General features: G+C 42.1%; 1 protein-coding gene across 3 annotated transcripts in view; it reads right to left on the bottom strand.

The window, feature by feature from the left end:
- ELP4 (elongator acetyltransferase complex subunit 4) overlaps positions 1-21,069 on the bottom strand; it is a 563,638-nt gene that overhangs the window by 178,685 nt on the left and 363,884 nt on the right. For all 3 annotated transcript variants that reach the window (XM_063944452.1, XM_063944453.1, XM_063944451.1), the window contains exons 8-9: positions 10,664-10,772; positions 3,373-3,479 (exon numbers count right to left, since the gene is read on the bottom strand). In XM_063944452.1, the coding sequence (XP_063800522.1) occupies positions 3,373-3,479; positions 10,664-10,772 (216 nt within the window). The remainder of the gene's footprint in view (positions 1-3,372; positions 3,480-10,663; positions 10,773-21,069) is intronic.

Below are 21,069 nucleotides of genomic sequence, written 5' to 3'. Positions count from 1 at the left end.
TGGCAACGTCTGCTGGACTTGCTAGTACATGCTACACAGACGTCCGCCAAAACAGCACTGTACACGTGGGTAAGCGTTGTCGCGACCCGGCGAGGAGTTGTTGGAGCGACTCTTTCTAAGGTATGTATAAGACGCTTTTTAGAAAGATCGCTCAAAAAATATAGTAACAATACAAAAATAAAATAAAAAAAGCTTATGGCTGCTAAAAAACAGCAGCCCGTTGACCATGGTCCAGCTCCTGCAGCACCAAAAAACCCAAAACTGAATTGCTTGAGCCAGGAGGTGGGGATATAGGGACGGGTCCGTTACATTCTGGGAGGCCGAAACTTTGATTGTTTGGTGCCAATCCGATGTCGCTACCTCATATCCCAATGTTATCCTGTGGATAACCTATGGACCATGCAGGAGAAATACACCAGAAGGACTCTCAGACCATGAGAAACAAAATTCTCTGGTCTGATAAGACAAAGATTGAACCTCTTTGGTGTGAATGCTAGGTGTCATGTTTGGAGGAAACCAGGCACCGCTCATCACCACGCCAACACCATCACTACAGTGAAACATGGTGGCAGCATCATGCTGGGGGGATTTTTTTCAGTGGCAGGAACTGGGAGACTAGTCAGGATAGAGGGAAAGATGAATGCAGCAATGTACAGAAACATCCTGGATGAAAACCTGCTCCAGAGCGCTCGACCTCAGACTGGGGCGACGGTTCATCTTTCAGCAGGACAACGACCCTAAGCAAACAGCCAAGATAGCAAAGGAGTGGTTTCAGGACAACTCTGTGAATGTCCTTGAGTGGCTCAGCCAGAGCCCAGACTTGAATCCGATTGAACATCTCTGGAGAGATCTGAAAATGGCTGTGCACCGACGCTTCCCAACCAACCTGAAGGGGATTGAGAGGTGCTGCAAAGAGGAACGGGCGAAACTGCCCAAAGATAGGTGTGCCAAGCTTGTGGCATCATATTCAAAAAGACTTGAGGCTGTAATTTCTGCCAAAGGTGCATCAACAAAGTATTGAGCAAAGGCTGTGAATACTTATGTACATGTGATTACTTAGTTTTTTATTTTTAATAAATTTGCAAAAATCTAAAAAAAACTTTTTCACATTGTCATTATGGGGTATTGTGTGTAGAACTTTTTTGGGAAAAAATTAATTTATTCCATTTTGGAATAAGGCTGTAACAACATAACAAAATGTGGAAAAAGTGAAGCGATGTGAATACTTTCTGGATGCACTGAATGTACATCCAAATCAGTATTAGCTCCATAATCTAAAAAAGACAAAAAAAAAAGACAATGACCTTGGGCTACATGAGAACGCCCGATCCCACCTTAGTTCCACCTCTATGGTCATGTTTCATATGAGCAAAATTTGTGCAGGTCTGCCTAGACACATATGCGCACATTCACTTTCTGGACATATATTACTAATCATAATGGGTCTGATACAGGGGAGAAAGTCTGCATGTGTACGTATGTATGTTTGTATGTATGTTTGTATGTATGTTTGTATGTATGTATGTTGCCTGAAATCTGTTTAAGCGTGCCTAGAACATGGACATACATACAATGGTGGAACAAGAGAGGGGAGCTCCCCTTGTGCAGCCTCCACGCACCCCTGACCCCTCACCAGGGCAGATCTTATGTAGGCTCCAGCAATGTGCGGAGTCTACTGCATATAGCGTGGGTGCTATGTTCCCAGTGATCTCTATAGTGCGCATCAGAAGATCTCCAGAAACACAGCACCTATTAAAGATACACACATGTGCGCCATAATTAAAGCCCATTTTTCCACCAACGTGTTTTTACATAATTTCCATTTGTTGGTGCCTGCCTGAAATATATACCTAGAACGTTACCATATTTCCTCTGGTGACCACACATAAATTATAACCACATGAGACTAAACACTTGTGTTGGACATTACTAGACTCTTTGTAGATGACTGCAGAACTTGCTTTACTGAAGTATTTAAACTTTTTTTTATTTTGCTTTGCTTTGTAAAAACGACATAAACGTCTTAACAAATGAAAGTAAAAAAACAAAACAACAACAAAACAAAAAAGAAAAGAAAAAGAAAAACCACAACTTACTTCTTACATGCTGGAGACTATTAAGAGAAGCTACAAAAGAAAATGCGTGCCTTTGTTTCAATTGGTTTGTGTAGCTTTTGAGGCGTTGCCTCATTTAAAGGAACCTGTGGAAATCCTGCAGAGGAGACCTGCTTGAAGGACAGGCTGCTTGATTAACTATTAACTACTTCCAATAAGATTAGATAATTAAACACACTGATGAGCATTAGTTGGGAGGAGGGCATCTTAATTTGTCAATGGATAGCACCTTCCCGGGTGATTTATAGGATAGTGCTACTTGCAAGTGTGAAAAGGAAAGTGAAAGAGAACATTCAAGTCCTTCTGAGCAAGTGGCCAGCTGAACAAGACGCAGGGTCAAAAAAGGGCTAGAGTGGTCACTTAAGGGTGAAGTTCCAGAGACCAAAGTTATGCCAACCTACATTGGCTCTCATTTGGTGATGGCCTAAAATATGCTAATTTATTGGAGGTAATTCCCTTCTTTTTTATGGTTTAAAGCATTTAAACACAAGTGGCTTGCTTTAGAACCTTTACATTTCAAAGTAGATTAGGAAAAGAGGATTGTGGGGGCTATTTAACAGCTTTGTTTAAAAAATAGGCCTCGCTGTACCTAGGAACTTCATATAAAAAGCCAGGATGCCTCAGAAGTATGTTTAACAAATTATTTCACTCTGTCACCAATGTCTTCTTTAAAAGAGAATTTTTTTTTATTTTTTTTTTAAAGGCACAATTAATTTTTCACTAAAAAACAAAAACCCTACCACGGCCAGCTGCAATTGTTCAGTATTTAAACATATTTAATTTATTCTTCTATGGCCCTATGGTGGAAGGTTTTTTTTTTCCTTCTTCCGCTTCTGTACACATTAAGAGATAATTGTCAGCAACATAAATATATAAGGTTTTCTTCAGCTAGGCAATGTTAGAGAGTTCCCATCTCACTAAATAACAGCAAGTAATTAATTATCAGACGTAGAATTTTATTGAATTAAGTCTGTGGCCTAGATTCTACGCCTGTTTTGAGACTATTGTTTTTTCCCCCTCCTAATTTGAAGTATCACATGACGTTATGTTTGTGGAAACTGGATATGATAAACAGTTAAGACACTGCGCATAATTAAGAGTGCGGGCGTTTATACGTAACAACCTGCAGACAGCAAGAGCTAATATATTTGTGTAACATTTTAAGGATTTATTTTTTTACAATTTACAAGCATTTATTCATTTTCTAAAATAAACTTTTTTATGTTTTACGTGACTAAAAAACATCTTCGATTCTTACCTCAATACTGAAAATCTTTCTTTTTAACTTAAAAGCCAGGTCCTTGGTGTCTGACACATCAGCAGTCAAACTGTTAAGTCGAGGGATCCTATGGACATGCAGTAAACCTTGGGAGGGGGGAAAGAAAGAAAAAAGAAAGAAAAAAAGCAGAAATAAAAAGACAAAATTAGGACAAAATCTTGTCTCCAAGATGAATAAATGAAAGTCTTAAAAGGCAATCTTCATATATTTGAACACATTCACTCGCTTTCCCCTATTTAGACTGGATCTTGCTACTGAGACCACTCAAGCAAGCCGGGTGATTATGCTCAAGTAATGAGGCAGAATAAGATGGAGGAATCGTTGTGCGGGACACACTAATTGCACTATGGTACAGATGTACAGATGTAAAGAGGGATCTTAATACTTGTCAAAGCTACGACAGATTTGTGTGCGATTTTCCTCTTGTATTTACAGTAAGCAAATACGGCTATTGCCTAGCAAGCTGCCCACAGCTCTGTGGAGTGATATTTATTTTATTAACTGCACCAGTAAGCAGCCAGCACAACATGGTTTATGGGTTACTGATAACCAGTGAAGTCCTGATGAAGGCCATTTAATTTTACACCTTGCTGTTACGCTTTATCTGGTGTGGGAAACAGTTATTTTTAGATAGGACATGGTCGGGAAGAGGAGCGAGTGAAGCCCCCCTTTTCCTCTCTCCTGATCTTTTTTTTCTTCTTCTAAAAACAGGAAAGTGTGCGCGCCATTCTTGCATAGAGGGTTTCAAATGCCATAGGTAGACTGCCAGCCTGGCATTCTGTCAGCGGAAATTTATGCTGATCCTTTCTGACAAGGACGCTGGATGGCTTTTTTGTGCTGCCGAAAATAATTTCTTAAACAACCCAGGGGTAATTTTCCACGGCTGATAACTATGAAATGGCCAAAGCAAATATTCACTGTACTTTGTTTTGAGGAAGAGACCATTGGTAGATACAAAAATATATATGGACTGTATTTCAGGGCAAATTAAATTTAAAAAAAACCCCTTGAACCTGTACATTAAGGTCAGAACATCTCTAGGCCGCATAAACAATCACTTTATTTTTAGGTACAGTCAGTAAGAGACTTGTCGGAGTGACTGAGCTATACTTGTGAGCTGACTGAAGTTAGATGTATGCGAGTTTGTGGTTTTCTCTAATTGCAGGAAGAATATTAAAACAGATTTTCTTTTTACACAGTAGCTGCCCCGAATCGGGAAAACTGACCCAGTTCTGAGCCCGCAGCCACAGTCTGGAAGAGAATTTGATTCTCACCAAGGTTACCATGGGACTACAGTATTTGTAACAATAATAATGGCAGTAATTTATGCAAACTGCGAGCGCCGCCCTGAATTGGAACCGCTTGCCATTCATTTCTTTCAACATTCACAGTGGACACAAGTTAACCCTTTTCAAATCATCCCCCTCAAACTATCACTTATAATACAGAAATGCATATACAACGCCAAGCACAAATGATTTTATGCAAGGCCATTTTTATTTCTATCTCAAAACATATACACGCAATGGTTATTAGCGAGCAAGTTTATGCTCACTCACACATTTATTTATATTATGGTAACGCAAATATCAAAATGAACATTTTAACAGTTCAGAAGACAAAAATAAGTAACATGCATAAATGTAGGGCATGGAAGATCATTAAGGAGTACTTACATAGAGTTACTATATATATATATATATATATATATATATATGCAAAGTACACAGAAGGCATATTGGGGACAATGTGAGGTTTTTTTTTGTCAGGTGTAGCAGTAGCGTACGCCATTTTGTGAACTGAGCCAGGCCTCATCAAGGTCACTAGTACCTTGTGAATGAGCAAGCTGCCTCCATACAGATATTATTTAAGGATACAAAATGGTGTCCTAAACTGTGTGTGGACGATGTATACATTTTAATTAATAACTTATCAAAACATGAGGTAAAAACTCTCAGATAGCTGAATTATTATATGCCTGTGAGGCAAAAAAATGAATATATCCATGTTTAACATATTATACCTATATATATATATTTTAACTAAACCAGCATGCTGTGAGTTAATTTTACATATCCATTCTTAGTGTATATGTGAGGAGGCGTAATATATTGGGGCGGGTAGAGAGGACAGGGGGACGTCTGAAATCCCATATCTCTCCTGACTTTTGATTATCTCACCACTCCACCTCCCTCCACTTCCCATTCAGCATGGGCTTTCATTTATTTACTTTCACACATCAACTGGGCCGGGAATGCCAGATCTGGAGATTGGCAAAAAGTCAAATTTCCCTAGCTTCCACAGTACACGGCATAAAGGGCTCGCTGGTAGACATATTGTATTTTTGTTTGGGAAGTGAATGGACCAATGAGATAAATAAACACATTCTGGAGTGCTTCCACATGTCTGTCACAGGATCCCTGATACTAATGTATTTTGCAGTGATCGTTGGGGAAGTAATTTAGGGAGAATCACCGCACACACAGCTCAGACAATGTAAGTGTATAAAATGTCATCACATAATATACTTTCAACTTTAAAATTGTTCAAAGGTGGAAAAAAAAAACCCCTTGTGTTTATATACAGATGTGTCCTCTGTCATCGTTGCTACAATCACGTTAAAAAACGCGCCTAGTCGTGAGCGCATTTACTAATGCCGAGAGTCTTTTAGTACATTTTCCAGGAAAACGGTGTAACGTAGCATTTTGTATGCAGATACAGCCGCACACAGAAGGCATTCTGCATATAATTTTAAACAGCGCGGTCTGCTTGTGCGTCTTATTCCCATAGCGATGCAAATAAGAAGCATTTTCTGCAAAACAAAAAAAAAGACCCCCAACGTTAGCAGAGCTGCCTGGGAACTACAGGCTCACTCACACCAGGCATCTTGTGTTATGGCTATGTGCTAAAGGGATCAATGATCCCTATTTCGTTCCCGACGTTCTGCTAATGAGCCGAGCTCAGGCGCAAAGTGCCACTGGGCAGCAGAAAACCACTTGCCTGCACCAATCCATAGACACTGCGCACTTTAAAACACAGGCACTGCCAGTTCAACATATATTAATATATCTTTGCTTTCATTAGCTAGAAATACAAATCACAGCTGATCATGCAAATGAAGGCTCCGATTGGTTCATTATTTAGCAGAATATTTTCTAAAAGCAGTCCTAAAATATAGATTTGGGGCACATTTCATAAACGGGTGATTAATAAATTTAGGTCTCAGGTAGAAACTTTTCTTCCTCTTTTCTAGAACATTTCCCTATCCTGTAAAGTCTGTGCAGCACAGAGTATGCCTGGGAACAACAGATCTGACACCTAGACGCCCACTGTCTTCAACGGTCATCAGCGGTAAAGCATTTTAAAAAAATAAATAAATCTATAAATAATTGAATATGATGAGCTTCCCCCAATCTCAGACTACAGAGCTTCCCAGTTTAAAACTATTGATTTCATGACAACTTCGACTGGCTGGTCAGATGACTGCCAAACCTTCTGTGAGTATGAATTCCCCAAAGCCTGCCTATTGAGATGTACATCTGCTTGAGCCATGGCTAGCTAATCTGACTTGACAACATGCAAGGAAATTCCATGTTCCCTTTTGGTGCTTTAATGCACTTTACTGAACGAGAAGAGGAAAAAAAAAAAACATTTCTAAAGATTAGCAGGCAGGAAATGTGTACAAGATTTATTCTGGAAATCTATTTTGTGATTACAAGAAGAAATCCTTTCATGAGGTCTCTCGATCTTTCGAGCTAAAAAACACTGTCATTACTGACGACGTGCTGAGGCCAACTGATATATGTGACACAAACGGACACCAAAATTTAGTCATACTTTCCAAAAAATTACAAAGTGTCCATTAATTTAATATGGTGTTATTTACTATGCTAGACCACCTCCAAATAACGTTAATATATTAATTACCCCCAGTAAAATAACAACAATGTACCAAGGTTTTTGGAACAGGGAGAGAGAAAAACAGGGAAGATATCTGGACAGCACAGGGTGGCATCATCTGTAAATGGAACAATGTCATCAATATATAGGAAGGCAGCCATTTCGTCAGCTGAATCAACATACAAGATAATGTATCCTTTCAATTTCATATGAACCAAGTACATAATCGCAGCATGACTGAGGTAAGAAGCATGCTTTATGCCAAGAGATGTTACCAGAGCCTAGAAAATGGAAAGGTGTAGTGTCTGTGTTGGCTCAGACCTCAAAATGGCTGTCACCACTATGTGGGAGACAGGTGCAATTAATTACATAGAGCTTTAAATTTTTAATTTCAAATTGTTATGATTTGCTATGCTTTTTTAAAGTTATATATGAGTGCAGCCAAGCTAACTCTAATCTGGATAACCCTGACATGTCCTGTAAGAAATACAGAAGTAAAACTTTAAAAATTAACGTTGGAAAAGCATAAAAGACAGTGGACAATACTTTATAAAAGGTTACAGAATTTTTAAGAAGAGTAAAACACGGGTTTATTGCATTATTACTCTATATTTAACTTTGGCAGTTACAGTGCATCCGGAAAGTATTCACAGCGCTTCCACATTTTGTTATGTTACAGCCTTATACGGAATAAATTAATTTTTACCCTCAAAATTCTACCCCATAATAACATGAAAAATGTTTTTTTTTTTAGATTTTTGCAAATTTGTTAAAAAGAAAAAACTAAGGAATCACATGTACATAAGTATTCACAGCCTTTGCTCAATACTTTGTTGATGCACCTTTTCAAGCAATTACAGCCTCAAGTCTTTTTGAATATGATGCCACAAACTTGGCACACCTATCTTTGGGCAGTTTCGCCCATTCCTCTTTGCAGCACCTTTCAAGCTCAGGTTGGATGGGAAGCATCGGTGTACAGCCATTTTCAGATCTCTCCAGAGATGTTCAATCGGATTCGAGTCTGGGCTCTGACTGGGCCACTCAGGGACATTCACAGAGTTGTCCTGAAGCCACTCTCCTTTGCTATCTTGGCTGTGTGTTTAGGGTCACTGTCCTGCTGAAAGATGAACCGTCGCCTCAGTCTGAGATCACTCAGTTTAGACGGCAGGCCAGTTCTAGGAAGAGTCCTGATGATTCCGAACTTCTTCCATTTATGGATGATGGAGGCCACTGTGCTCATTGGGACCTTCAATGCAGCAGAAATTTTTCTGTATCCTTCCCCTGATTTGTCCCTCGAGACAATCCTGTCTCAGAGGTCTACAGACAATTCCTTTGACTTCATGCTTGGTTTGTGCTCAGACATGCACTGTCAAGTGTGGGACCTTATATAGACAGGTGTGTGCCTTTCCAAATCATGTCCCATCAACTGAATTTACCACAGGTGGACTCCAATTAAGCTGTAGGAACATCTCAAGGATGATCAGTGGAAACAGGATGCACCGGAGCTCAATTTTGAGCTTCATGGCAAAGGCTGTGAATACTTATGTACATGTGAATTATTTTTATTTTTGATTTTTAATAAATTAGAAAAAAAATCACCCAAAAATGTTCACGTTGTCATTATGGGGAATTGTGTGTAGAATTTTGAGGGAAAAAATTAACTTATTCCATTTTGGAATAAGGCTGTAACATAACAAAATGTGGGGAAAAAGAAGCGCTGTGAATACTTTCTGGATGCACTGTAAATATTTACTTCAATACAATATAAGTCCTATCCTATCTGTAACCATTTAGCAGCTACAAGCTGTGATTACGAAGTGTGCCTTTCCTGTACTGCAGTTTCTTACATGTGCGGTGGCCAGGTGAATTCGGATGTCTGTATACACCCGGGACTGTGTCACCATGTCAGTGTTTTGAACAGAGTAGTGCAGTTTCAGTGTATTGGGGCAGATGTAGTAAGGCTGGAGAAGTGATAAAGTAGTGATAAGTGTAAGGTGATATCACACCTGCCAATCAGCTGAATATGTAAATTGACAGTTAGGAGCTGACTGGCTACTTATCACTTCTCCAGCCTTAATACATCTGCCGCAGTGGCCCAGATTAATCAAGCCTTGTAGAGTGCTAAATAACACAGTGATAAAAGTATCAGCCAACCAGCTCCTAACTGTCATTTTTCAAACACAGCTTGTGACATAGAAGTTAGGAGCTGATTGGTTGGTACTTTATCACCGTGCTATTTATCACTCTCCAAGGCTTGATAAATGGGGGCCATAATCTGCTATTCAGTTCAAACCTGATGACTGGGCTGATTCACAGGTGGACGCAAAAGCGATTTCTGCGTGCAGAGCAAAGTTGCTGGACATGCAGCTGATGTTTGGGTCCTGCCACAGAAAATATTCTTTTAAACGGGGGCGTACCAGAAGAAAGTGACTGTGTCTCCAGCACCACGATTTCACCGGACATCTGATTTCACCGGACAGCCTGAATAACCTGAGGGCTACTCAGATGTCCGGTGTTCACGAAGTTGATCCGATGCAGCGTCTTTTGGAATACAGAAGCCGGCAGTGAGCATCTTTTATTCTTAACACGCCTTCTGCAGCTTTTATATATGTTAGCACAGCAGCTGCGTACAAGGATGCAGGAGCAGTGCTGTATTGTTCACCTATGACTCTCCGCTACATCATTTATGTAGAGCAACATGACAGTGAGTGAGCTATGGACATGAACTGCAAATGCTCAGGCTCCAAGGTATATTTTGTATAGAGAAACGTGTAGAAAAGCAAAGCCGGTTCGGTATGTTATCCTGGTTGTCAGGATGCCGGCGGTCACATGACTGACACCGGCATCCTGACATTAAAGATCTGGAAATCGGAGCAGGTAAGTATTTTTTCACCCTACCCTAACACTCCGGGGGTGGTGGCTAGGGCTAACACTCGGGGAGTGATGACTTAGGCTAAACCCCCCCTCAATGCCTAATCCTAAACCCCCAGCCCCTAACCTGAACAGTGTCTCCGATACTTACCTCTGGGATGTCGGCAGCCAGTCTTCCGAGTGGTGTCAGGATTCCGACGTCAGTCGCATGACTGCCGGTATCCCCTCATTTGGGATGCTGAACTCATCTCTTTTAAGCTTTATGAATATAACTAGTACACAAACGTTTATTTTTAGGTGAAGTCTTTACAATACTGTAAATGAAAGTTTGCAGGTCAATGGTAGCTACTAAAGAACCACAAATACTTTTAGAGATGTTGGCAATTATAGTGATGAGTTGTGCCTACTCCTGTCCAGGAACTTTCCAGTGACCCTGGCATTAATGTACACCGTATATGCTCCACAATCATTGCAAAAGTCTGACGACAACGGAACTCACCATGATAGTCTTTGTATAATGGATTGGATTCCCTCTGAGAGTCGATAAATGATTCAAGGCCAACTACCGTATCTGACAAGTTTCTTACACGCACCGTAATTGCTTTATTCTGTAAAACAAGCAAACAAAATACACATTGAGAAGGACGTAATTAGTGTTTGTGGGATAAATCCGTGTCCTATCAATGAGCAGGGTAATGGGCAGAAATAAATTCAGACTATAAAATGACACTACTGAAACCTACAGCAGTGGGAGAGTCAGACTCCACAACACTCCATAGCATCAGATTATAACATTTCTAATGTAACATGGGCCAATGGTGGTCATTCCGAGTTGATCGCTAGCTGCATTCGTTGGCTGTGCAGCGATGAGGCAAAAAAATGGCACTTCTGCGCATGCGTACGTGGCGCAATGTGCACGCGCGACGTACTATTACAATGAATGATGTAGTTTCACACAAGGTCTAGCGAAGCTTTTCGGTCGCACTGCTGGCCGCAGAGTGATTGACAGGAAGTGGGCATTGCTGGGTGTCAACTGACCGTTTTCAGGGAGTGTTAAAAAAAAACGCAGGCGTGGCTGGGCGAACGCAGGGCGTGTTTGTGACGTCAAAACAGGAACTGAACAGTCTGAAGTGATCGCAAGTGCTGAGTAGGTTTTGAGCTACTCTAAAACTGCACAAAAAATATTTGTAGCCGCTCTGCGATCCTTTCGTACGCACTTCTGCTAAGCTAAAATACACTCCCAGTGGGAGGCGGCATAGCGTTTGCACGGCTGCTAAAAACTGCTAGCGAGCGATCAACTCGGAATGACCACCCATGAGCGGCAAAAAAACCCCAGATGACTATAGAATTAATATGGCTGGTCTGATTAAATGCATCAAACCAGGTATGTATAATTCTGCAGACCAGTGATCCTATTCAGTTTACCATGATAAACTAAGAAAATAACAAGACAGAGTTTATTGCGACGACAACCACTTTAAAAGAACTCCCAATATGTGGCAATAAATAAGGAATTGAACTGGTTTCTAGTATGCATTCTCATGAATATTCATTGCTGACAAAAAGACTGCCTCCATTGTGTTCAGGAGATGTGTGTCCTAAAAGACTGATTAGCATGGCGGCTTCTACCAGTCAGCAAATACCCAGACTGTAGAAATCAATCATTAACATTTAATAATAATAATAATAATAATAATAATAATAATAATAATAATAGAGCACTTGCCTACTTTTTGGACCTTTGTCCACAGGGTAGGTACGACTGGCGGGATGACGCTACTTGGCTCATCAAGGTCACTTCACAAAGCAGGATCCAAGAGGGTGTCCCTACTATCCTGAAAATTCGGGACAACGCCTTAAAATATGTAAGTCTCCATGACATTCTGGGAGACAAGGCGAGTATGAATAAGTCAATTTAACATTTTGCCTAATTTCCCTGTAGGCAAAGTTGTGACTTTTATCATAAGTTACCTCAGCACAGTACGGTGAAAGAGTGCTGTAGTTCTAAGGTAAACCTGGCACTGGTTATTCTAAAAATATAGGGGCCCCATTTATCAATGAGTTTTAGCTATTTAAAACTCGTTGTGTATGATAAATGGTGCTCCAGCCAATCAGCTCAGTTTTCAAACACATGACAGGGGCTCATTGGCTGGAGCACCATTTATCATACGCAATGAGTTTTAAATAGCTAAATCTCGTTGATAAATGGGCCCTATAATCAGTTAGATGCCCCAGGAGTTAATAGATAAAAATAAATGCAGATTTTTTACTTTTACCAGTAACGAAGTTTTGCATAGGAAAAGCATCGGTACTATAAAGCAGGACATTCAGTGGCTACATTCACAGCTCTCTGCCACACCATAAAGAGGGCCCCAGGTGCAACATGGCACGTGGAGGGGCAATAGGTTTGTGGGCAACCCTGTCACAGAGCCAAAATGGCGGCTGCCCCGTCTCTCATCGGGCTCTGAGGTGAAGGTCACGTCACTACACCCATGTGTTGCCTAGCCTAGTGGTTCTCAACCGCGGTCCTCAAGTACCCCCAACAGTTCATGTTTTCCAGGTCACCTAGCCGGTGCACAGGTGTATTCATTACTCACTGACATATTTTAAAAGACCTACAGGTAGAGCAAATTATTTCACTTGCAATCCTGTGAGGAGACCTGGAAAACATGAACTGTTGGGGGTACTTGAGGACAGCGGTCGAGAACCACTGGCCTAGCCCATCTAATGTAAAACAGCCTCTGTAAACATGATCCATTTTTCTCCTTAAGATCATAAGATGCATGAGCAACCCTGACAATCTCTCAGCCAGAGAGAAACAAGACATATTATTCAGCAAGCCCTGATATTTTCCCTGTGATCATACAGGTTTCAAAGCCTTGCACAGCATGCAAAATTACCCAGCACTCTGCAGACATACAACGTTGTAACATGCCGCTCACCCGGCGTGCAGGGCAGACAGGCACTTACTGTTAAATTTACTTCCTAGTCCCTGATGTGTGCTTCCAGCTAGCAATCAATTATTCATATATTTCTTTAGGATTAATAATTGATAGATTTTTATTAATTGCACATAAGAATTGCTTTTAAGACCGTGCGTTTAATTTAGAGAGAGGAAAACGCTTGCCTGTACTATCATTAGGTAACACACTGTTCTCCAATGTGACACTAGAGAGACTGTCAATATTTCAGAGGAGTTGCGGGATTGGTGGCCTGGCATGTAGTTCTTTGTGCTTCAAGAAGAATACGTAGTTGTTTCGTCCACCATTACTGATTTATATTCTATTTTAAAGGAACATTTGCACCGTTAGCTTTGGTGTGCCGAGCTGATGAGCAAAATCGGTAGGAAACTTGTACAAACTCAGAGAGAACGTGCAAACTCCACACAGGGAGGGTGCTGGTTGGAAATTAACCTATGAAACCAGGGCTGTGAAGCAACAATACTAAACACTGTGCCACTATCCTCATATTACTTTTTTTTGAGCATACTGCAAAGCCCATACAACGTTTAATTTAAACCTACCAGTATGTAGCTATATCCATCTAACACTCCCTCTCCTAAAGTGAGAAAATGCAGAACATTTTATGTCCAGGCAGATGTACAGATGGGGGTGATTATTAAGTATCCAGACAGACCCAGGTTGTTAAAGAGACGCAGCAACGTCCCTTTGCGAGAAGCATCTACGAATGTGGCTCAAGATTCACAAGGTTCTAGGTCCAATATTTATCATACAGTAGCATTTTTGTGTATAAGCCGCGGATTTAACAATGGAGGCCTCAGATAAAGTCAGTTATCCTCTAGTGCAGCGGTGGCCACCCCGCGGCCCTCGAGCCACATGTGGCTCTTTCATCCTCCGCATGCGGCTCGATCCGCTCCCAGCCACCGCTGCCCGACACTCACTGCCCGGCGCACAGACAGGTCTCCGGCAGTACCGTAAGTAGACATTTTAGCGCTGTGTTCAAGAAACGGCATCCCCCCCATTTAAAATGGGGCCACAGCCCATTTTACACATTACGGCATGTAGAGTCCCGCCAGGAGCAGGAAAGGAGCGATCACGACCATCCAATGTGAAGGAGATGGACAGATGCAGCGACGTCTCCACCAATTACATTGTGCTGCTGCGGCTCAAGTGTGTGTGCGTGAGTGCTGTACATATGGAGCAGCAAAAGGGGGGGGGGCGGAACAAAGTTAAACAGGGTGCATGAGGAAATGTGATCACAAAAAGATTAATGTAAAAATTAATCTAATAAACAGAAAGAACTATTCCACGGCACTCACCTACTGTATTCCTATATTTGGGGTGCTACACAGTATGTGACCACAGTGTTTAAATATAAATCCCAGGGGCTGTGCACTCACTATATTATCTAACAAACAGTGCCGTTTTAGTTCATGTATTGAGCAATGCATTTAAGCCTACAGCCCCAGGCAATATTGTTAGTTAATGGACAATGACCTTGTTCTCTTGCATGTGATCTACACTTCATTGTGATGTCAACACAATTGTGATGTCACTGGCTCATGGCCCCTGTAGCTACATAAGCTCTCCTCCAGGCAGTTTACTGCCATATCTGCAGTGAGAAGCGACAATGTTGCCTCCTGTAGCCATGCCACCACCGCGCAGCAACGACCAGAAACCACCGGGCAGCATTCTCCTGCCACCACCGTCCAGCATGAAGCTGGAACAATTGCGTAAATTGGACATGGCACACCATCGCCGCCTGCTCCTGACACCACAGCGCCACATGAACCTGCCACCACCGTGCAGCATGAACCAGCCACTGCCGTGCAGCAAGAACCTGCAACCGCTGTGCAGCATGAACCTGCCACCTCCGTGCAGCATGGACCTGCCACCAATGTGCAGCATGAATCTGCCTCCTCCGTGCAGCATGAACCTGCCACCACCGTGCAGCATGAACCTGACACCATATTGCAGCTTGGACCTGCCACCACCATGCAGGTACTGTTCCTATCAGCAAAACCTAATATTTTGATTACTCCAGAGCCATACAGGATTAACTAATGTTTTACTCATTTTTTATTTATATGCTGTATTGACTATTTTAGTCTCTATTACGGTTTTTAGTAATGTTTTAATAATATTATTTTATACCCAGTAAGTAAAATAAAGATACTGATTAACTGATCCAACTGTTTCCTATCAATACTTTGGTCAAAACAACTCATAGCGCTGGTATTTTTGCTCTATTTATCCTCCGTGCAGCATGAACCTGCCTCCTCCGTGCAGCATGAACCTGCCTCCTCCGTGCAGCATGAACCTGCCACCACCGTGCAGCATGAACCTGCCTCCTCCGTGCAGCATGAACCTGCCTCCTCCGTGCAGCATGAACCTGCCTCCTCCGTGCAGCATGAACCTGCCTCCTCCGTGCAGCATGAACCTGCCACCATATTGCAGCGTGGACCTGCCACCACCATGCAGGATGGACCGGCCACCATCGAGCGGCGTGGACCTGCCACCACATCTCTGCCTGGACCTGACGATACATTTCCGCATGGTCCTGTCCCCATCATGTATGTAATAGTGAGAAGATGAAAGCTCACAGGGATATTTAATAAGCAATTATCTCATAAAAGCTGGAAAATTTGACATTTATGTTTTCTGGAGATGTTAGTTTAAATTAAGAGATAAATATGTCTTCTTCAGGTGTGGGAGGGTACGGAGAATAGATATTTATCTCTTTTTTTAAACAAACATCTCTACAATTTCCAGTGTTTATGAGATAATTGTTTATTAAATACCCCCACAGTCTCCTGCATGCAATAACATCAAATAAAAATAAACGCAATTAAACCATAAAACTGAGTTGTGTTTTATTTTATTGATAGCAAACTGTCAGGGTATTGAAAAAGTTGTGAATACAGGAGCTCTCTTTATATACTGGGACTTAGCGTTCTGGTAGGTAGGTCCTTTCTAAAGATCTAGGTTTTGGCTTTGAGTTTTAAGTTTATAATACTGGGGGGAAAAAGGAAAAATAAGAGTGGAAATATGGTACACTATACAGTATAGGGAAATGTATAATCTTAAGATAAGTACACACAATGCAATTATTGGGCAGATTTTCCAATAACTGGGAGATCAGCCTGAATTATTCTATAGTGGTGCCGATACCCACTCACCAATACCAAGTACTGCCAGTCAGAATAATTATAATAAACTCTGCAATGTAACATAGAGCAAATTCAAGGTTCTTGGTATACTTTTTGGCCAAAAGATACTACTAGCCCACCAAACAGCGTCTAGGTGACCTCGTCTCTGGTGGATCCCTAACACTAAGTTTGATTCTGGGACCCCAACAAGACAGCGAGAGCCAGTCACCCCAGGGCAGCACACCACTGAATAGATAGGGTGTTAGTGAGTGTTAATAAGAAAGAAGCAAAAAGCTACGTATTAAAGTGTTACACAGGTGAAAGGTGTAGTATTAGTAAAAAAAAACATAATAATAATTTAAGTGTTAAAAAAGTGCTAAATTAAATGTCACCACTCTGTTGGTTTAAAGTGTTAAATGTGTTGCCCAAGTCTATTTAACCCTTGCAAAACTACAGCTACTTGCAAAATATGGTTTGTGCCAACTTTGGCAGTCTATAGCATGCCCAAAACCTAGTTGGCACAGGAAACATACAATGGATGCTTGTGTAAGGGATATGCTCCAGTGGCGGTGTCTATCTTCAATTCGGCGCCGGCCCATGAGCCAATCAGAGCTCGCGGACCGGCAGGCGAGGCTCCTGATTGGCTGCCGGACCACAAGCCCTGATAGGCTCACGGGCCGGCGCCAAATTGAAGATAGACACTGCTGTCGGAGACTGAGGGGTAGGTTAGGCGCACGCTGCACTCTCATTCCCCTCACAACAGCAGCGGAGCAGCACTTTTTTTTTGGGGGGGGGGGGCACTGTGGGGGCATGGGTATCAGCAATGGGGGCACATCTGGCAATGTGGGGGCATATCTGGCACTGTGGGAGGCACTGTGGGGACATGTGTATCTGCACTGGGGGCATATCTGGCACTGTGGGGACATGTGTATATGCACTGGGGGCATATCTGGCACTGTGTGGGAACATGTGTATCTACACTGGGGGCATATCTGGCACTGTGGGAGCATGCGTGTTTGCACTGGGGGCATATCTGGCACAGTGGGCACGTGCATCTGGCACTGGGGGCATATTTTGAACCGTGGGGGCATGTGTATCTGGCACTGGGATCATATATGTATTTAGTACTGTGGGGACATGTGTGTTTGTAACTGTGGGGGCATATGTATTTGGCACTGTGGGGGTATACATGTATTTGGCACTGTGGGGGTATACATGTATTTTTTCACTGTGGGGCATATATGAATCTTGCACTGTGGGGACATGTGTATCTGGTACTGGGGGCATATATGTATCTGGCACTGTGGGGCCAGATACTGGGGGCATATATTTATCCGGCACTATGGGGACATGTGTATCTTGCACTGTGGAGGCATATGTGTATCTTGCACTGTGGGGGCATATATGTATCTGGCACTGTGGGGGCACACATTTTTTGGCATTTTTATATGTATGTGAGACTATACAACATGACTAAATGGGCTTATGAAACAAGGTCACACTCCTACAAATGTCATACCGAAAGGCACGCGCACAAAAATGGGGCGTGGCTTTGTGACAACTAGGCCACGTCCCCATTTTTTCACACTCGCCTCCGGCGTGCGGATGATCGTGGCTCTTGCCCTTGCCTATGTATCTTTTCTGGCTCTTTGCCTCTGACCGGTTGGCCACCTGTGCTCTAGTGTGAAGACAACTAGAAGGTTTACAGCATCTTTGACATTGTCTAGTCATTGTCTGATTCAGGTCCTGACGCAAGAGCTTCACACTTTGCAAAGAACTGATGCTGACCACTTTCAGCATGTGCAATATGGGTCCTGCAACGAATAGTCTGCAGCTGTTTGGGAGCAGCAACGGCCTCCACTTTCCAAAATGGAGGCAGTTTTGAGTTGTTCCAAGGCCAGAAACTCAGTCAAAATAAAGATTTCCTGGTTTCTTTGTAGGAACTGTGGCGACCAGCTTGCAAGATCCCCATGGTCATGCAGCGAGCCGCATTGCAGGTGATTCGATGCTGTGTTCTAGGACACATCAAGGATCATTATTGCAAGCAGTACGCGTCTACTTATATCAGGTGCCTCCAGTTGCATTACCAAACGAGTGCATCACTACTGCTTCCAAGGAACGGCTGCGATGCCTCCTTCAACCACATCTGAATAAGGCCCATTGTCCATAAAAGTGTTGTACAGTATGTCTCATAGTGAACCTAGATAAGAAAACTTTATTAAAGGGTTAACCCTTGAGGGTTCAAACAAGTGAAGCAGATTACCTAACAGCCCCAATAACTGTCGATATCAGTGAATAGGGATGGGCGGGGCCTGATCTCAAACTCACGACTCTGCCAGGCACAACATATATTTTGAAAAGCTAGAAAATGGAGAAGAGTGTATTCTTAGAGGGGAGCGTGACTTCAATTGCAGGTGATTAGCCGTTTCCGCGTAAAAAGTGGTTATTGGCCAATTTAATTCAGGTGACACACCCAATAATTCTCCATAGCATTAAACGCAATTTTTTTTCTCTGCCTCCTGAGTGGGTGTAAAGTTGGAGAAAATCCCTATTTTAAGGTAAAAAAATGTTGGGACATTGTCAGGGGCGTAGACAGAACTTAATGGGCCACGTAGCAACATTATGAAGGGCCCCTGTCCTAATGCTTCAAGAGAGATACCTCTCCACAGCAGTTGTTCATTTTTTGCCTTATAAAAGTGCCATAGTTCATTTTCTGAACCATAATAGTAGATTGTAAGCTTGCGAGCAGGGCCCTCCTACCCCTGACTGTTTGTTATTACCCAGTTTTGTCTTATTATTGTGTCCAGGCGTAAAGCGCAACAGAATTTGCTGCACTATATAAGAAACTGTTAATAAATAAATAAATAGATAATTAATTAATTGTGCCTAGGTTAATGCTATGCCCCATAGTAATGTGCTAGTATATTTTATGAACTGCAGAAGTGCTCTGATTCACATTATGTCACATTGTAGGGATGCCAGTACATAGTATCCCCAATTCACATTATGATACAGTTCATATTATGCCACACTATAGTGGCTCCACTTTATTGTGTGCCATATTACAGTGCTTTAGTTTATATTATGTAACAGTATAATGCCCTCCACATTACAATGAGCAGGTCCAGTGGCATAACTAGATATAGTGTAGCCCCAAGGTAAAGGTTTGTAAGTGCCCCTATGTATCTACCAATGGTGAAAGATGTATATTGTACAACATATGTAATTTTGACAGGGAAGGTGGGCCCGTCTCAGCTCTGGGCCCCATAGCAGTTGCACTGCCTGCACCTAAAGTAGCTACGCCCTTGGACATTGTTCAGGACCACTGGTACACCCTCACTAATGATTACTTAGGCACTTCAATGTTTTAAATAATCTTAATAATAATTAAATTACATGTCATTTTTGGGGTGAAAATGTGCAAAATTAGGGAAATGGGTTACTTGATGTGGGACAGGTACATGGAGGTGCTGTACAGGTGGATTTTAGAGGTGTTTTTTAAATATTTTGTGTGGCTTAAAATTACACAAAAATTTACTTAGATATTTTTTATACACCCTAATTTAAACAGAACATTTATTTTGCAGAAAAACACTTTATTTCTATTGTTTATTTTCAATGTTTTAGACAAATACTTATAACAGCCATTTGAAATGGGAGGTATTCAATTTGCCGGTTGTTGGGATCCCAGCGATCAGGAGACCGAAGCCAGAATCCCAACACCCAGTGAAATACCGGCGGCCGAAATCCCGACCGCTGGCCGAAATCCCCACTCGGGCGATGGTCCATGCCACCATCCGAGGGGTAATTGATACCCAACGGGCCGGAAGCGGGCGAGCACAGAGAGCTCGCAAGGGGCCATGCTGCGCCCGCCGCCTGTCTGGATCCCAGCGCCGGAATCCCAACAGCTGGGATATCATACTGTTCCCACTTGAAACAATTTAAGAACCCCAAATAAGTTTATCATGAACACTAATAGCAGTGGCTCGTGGCTCCGGTGCCTCTTTGCTATATACAACAAAGCATTAATCTACCTATTGCTAACAAACGGATTTAGCGATGAGACTGACTGAACATTACTGAGAGTCTCCGCTTGCTGCAAGTTATCTGACCAATTATTTACATCTTAAACACATTCTCTCCATACTCCAGGGACTCTCAATCTCACAAATGAATTGTGTTAGCTTGGATATAACTATCCGTGATTCAAGCTAACCTTTGAATAGTATCTATTTTAAATTGTGTGTTTATTGTGTCAATTTGTTTTTTTAATGTGTAATAAATTGTTATTTTTTATCAAATTTTCCTGTTATCAAGCGCCTACCTGGTATAGTTTCCATTTCTCCTCGTTTTTGGAGGCTGGCTACCTCTTCACCAGGTGGCTGTTGGCTTATAATTGTACCTATGTACGCAGCGCCAACAAACCCCATAACCCTCCTTTTTTTATGAACACTAATAGACTGTTATTCAATATTAGTTTGTCTTTTTTTGGGGTACAGACAGATTTCCCCATTTTCACCTATACATAACACGTGTAATAATAACAGCAAGAATTATCGGGCGAAACACTGAACACTGTAGCGCCTCCTACAATGGGGATTGGGAAGTCGCATTTCACATCTTTCAGTGTGGAGGCACCAGCGATGAACGATGCGCGGCCCTGAACTCGTTCATCGCTGGTGCCCCGTCGCTTGTGCATGCAGGCCAATATGGACGATCTCGTCCATATTTGCCTGCACTGCTATGGAGCCGGGTGACGGGGGGAGTGAAGAAACTCCCCCTGTCACTGCTTCCCC

Source organism: Pseudophryne corroboree, chromosome 11 (assembly GCF_028390025.1).
Source record: "Pseudophryne corroboree isolate aPseCor3 chromosome 11, aPseCor3.hap2, whole genome shotgun sequence".
NCBI classification, from domain to species: Eukaryota; Metazoa; Chordata; class Amphibia; order Anura; family Myobatrachidae; genus Pseudophryne; species Pseudophryne corroboree.
The sequence above is the reverse complement of the archived record's forward strand: the minus strand, read 5'-3'. Positions and strand labels throughout refer to the sequence as shown.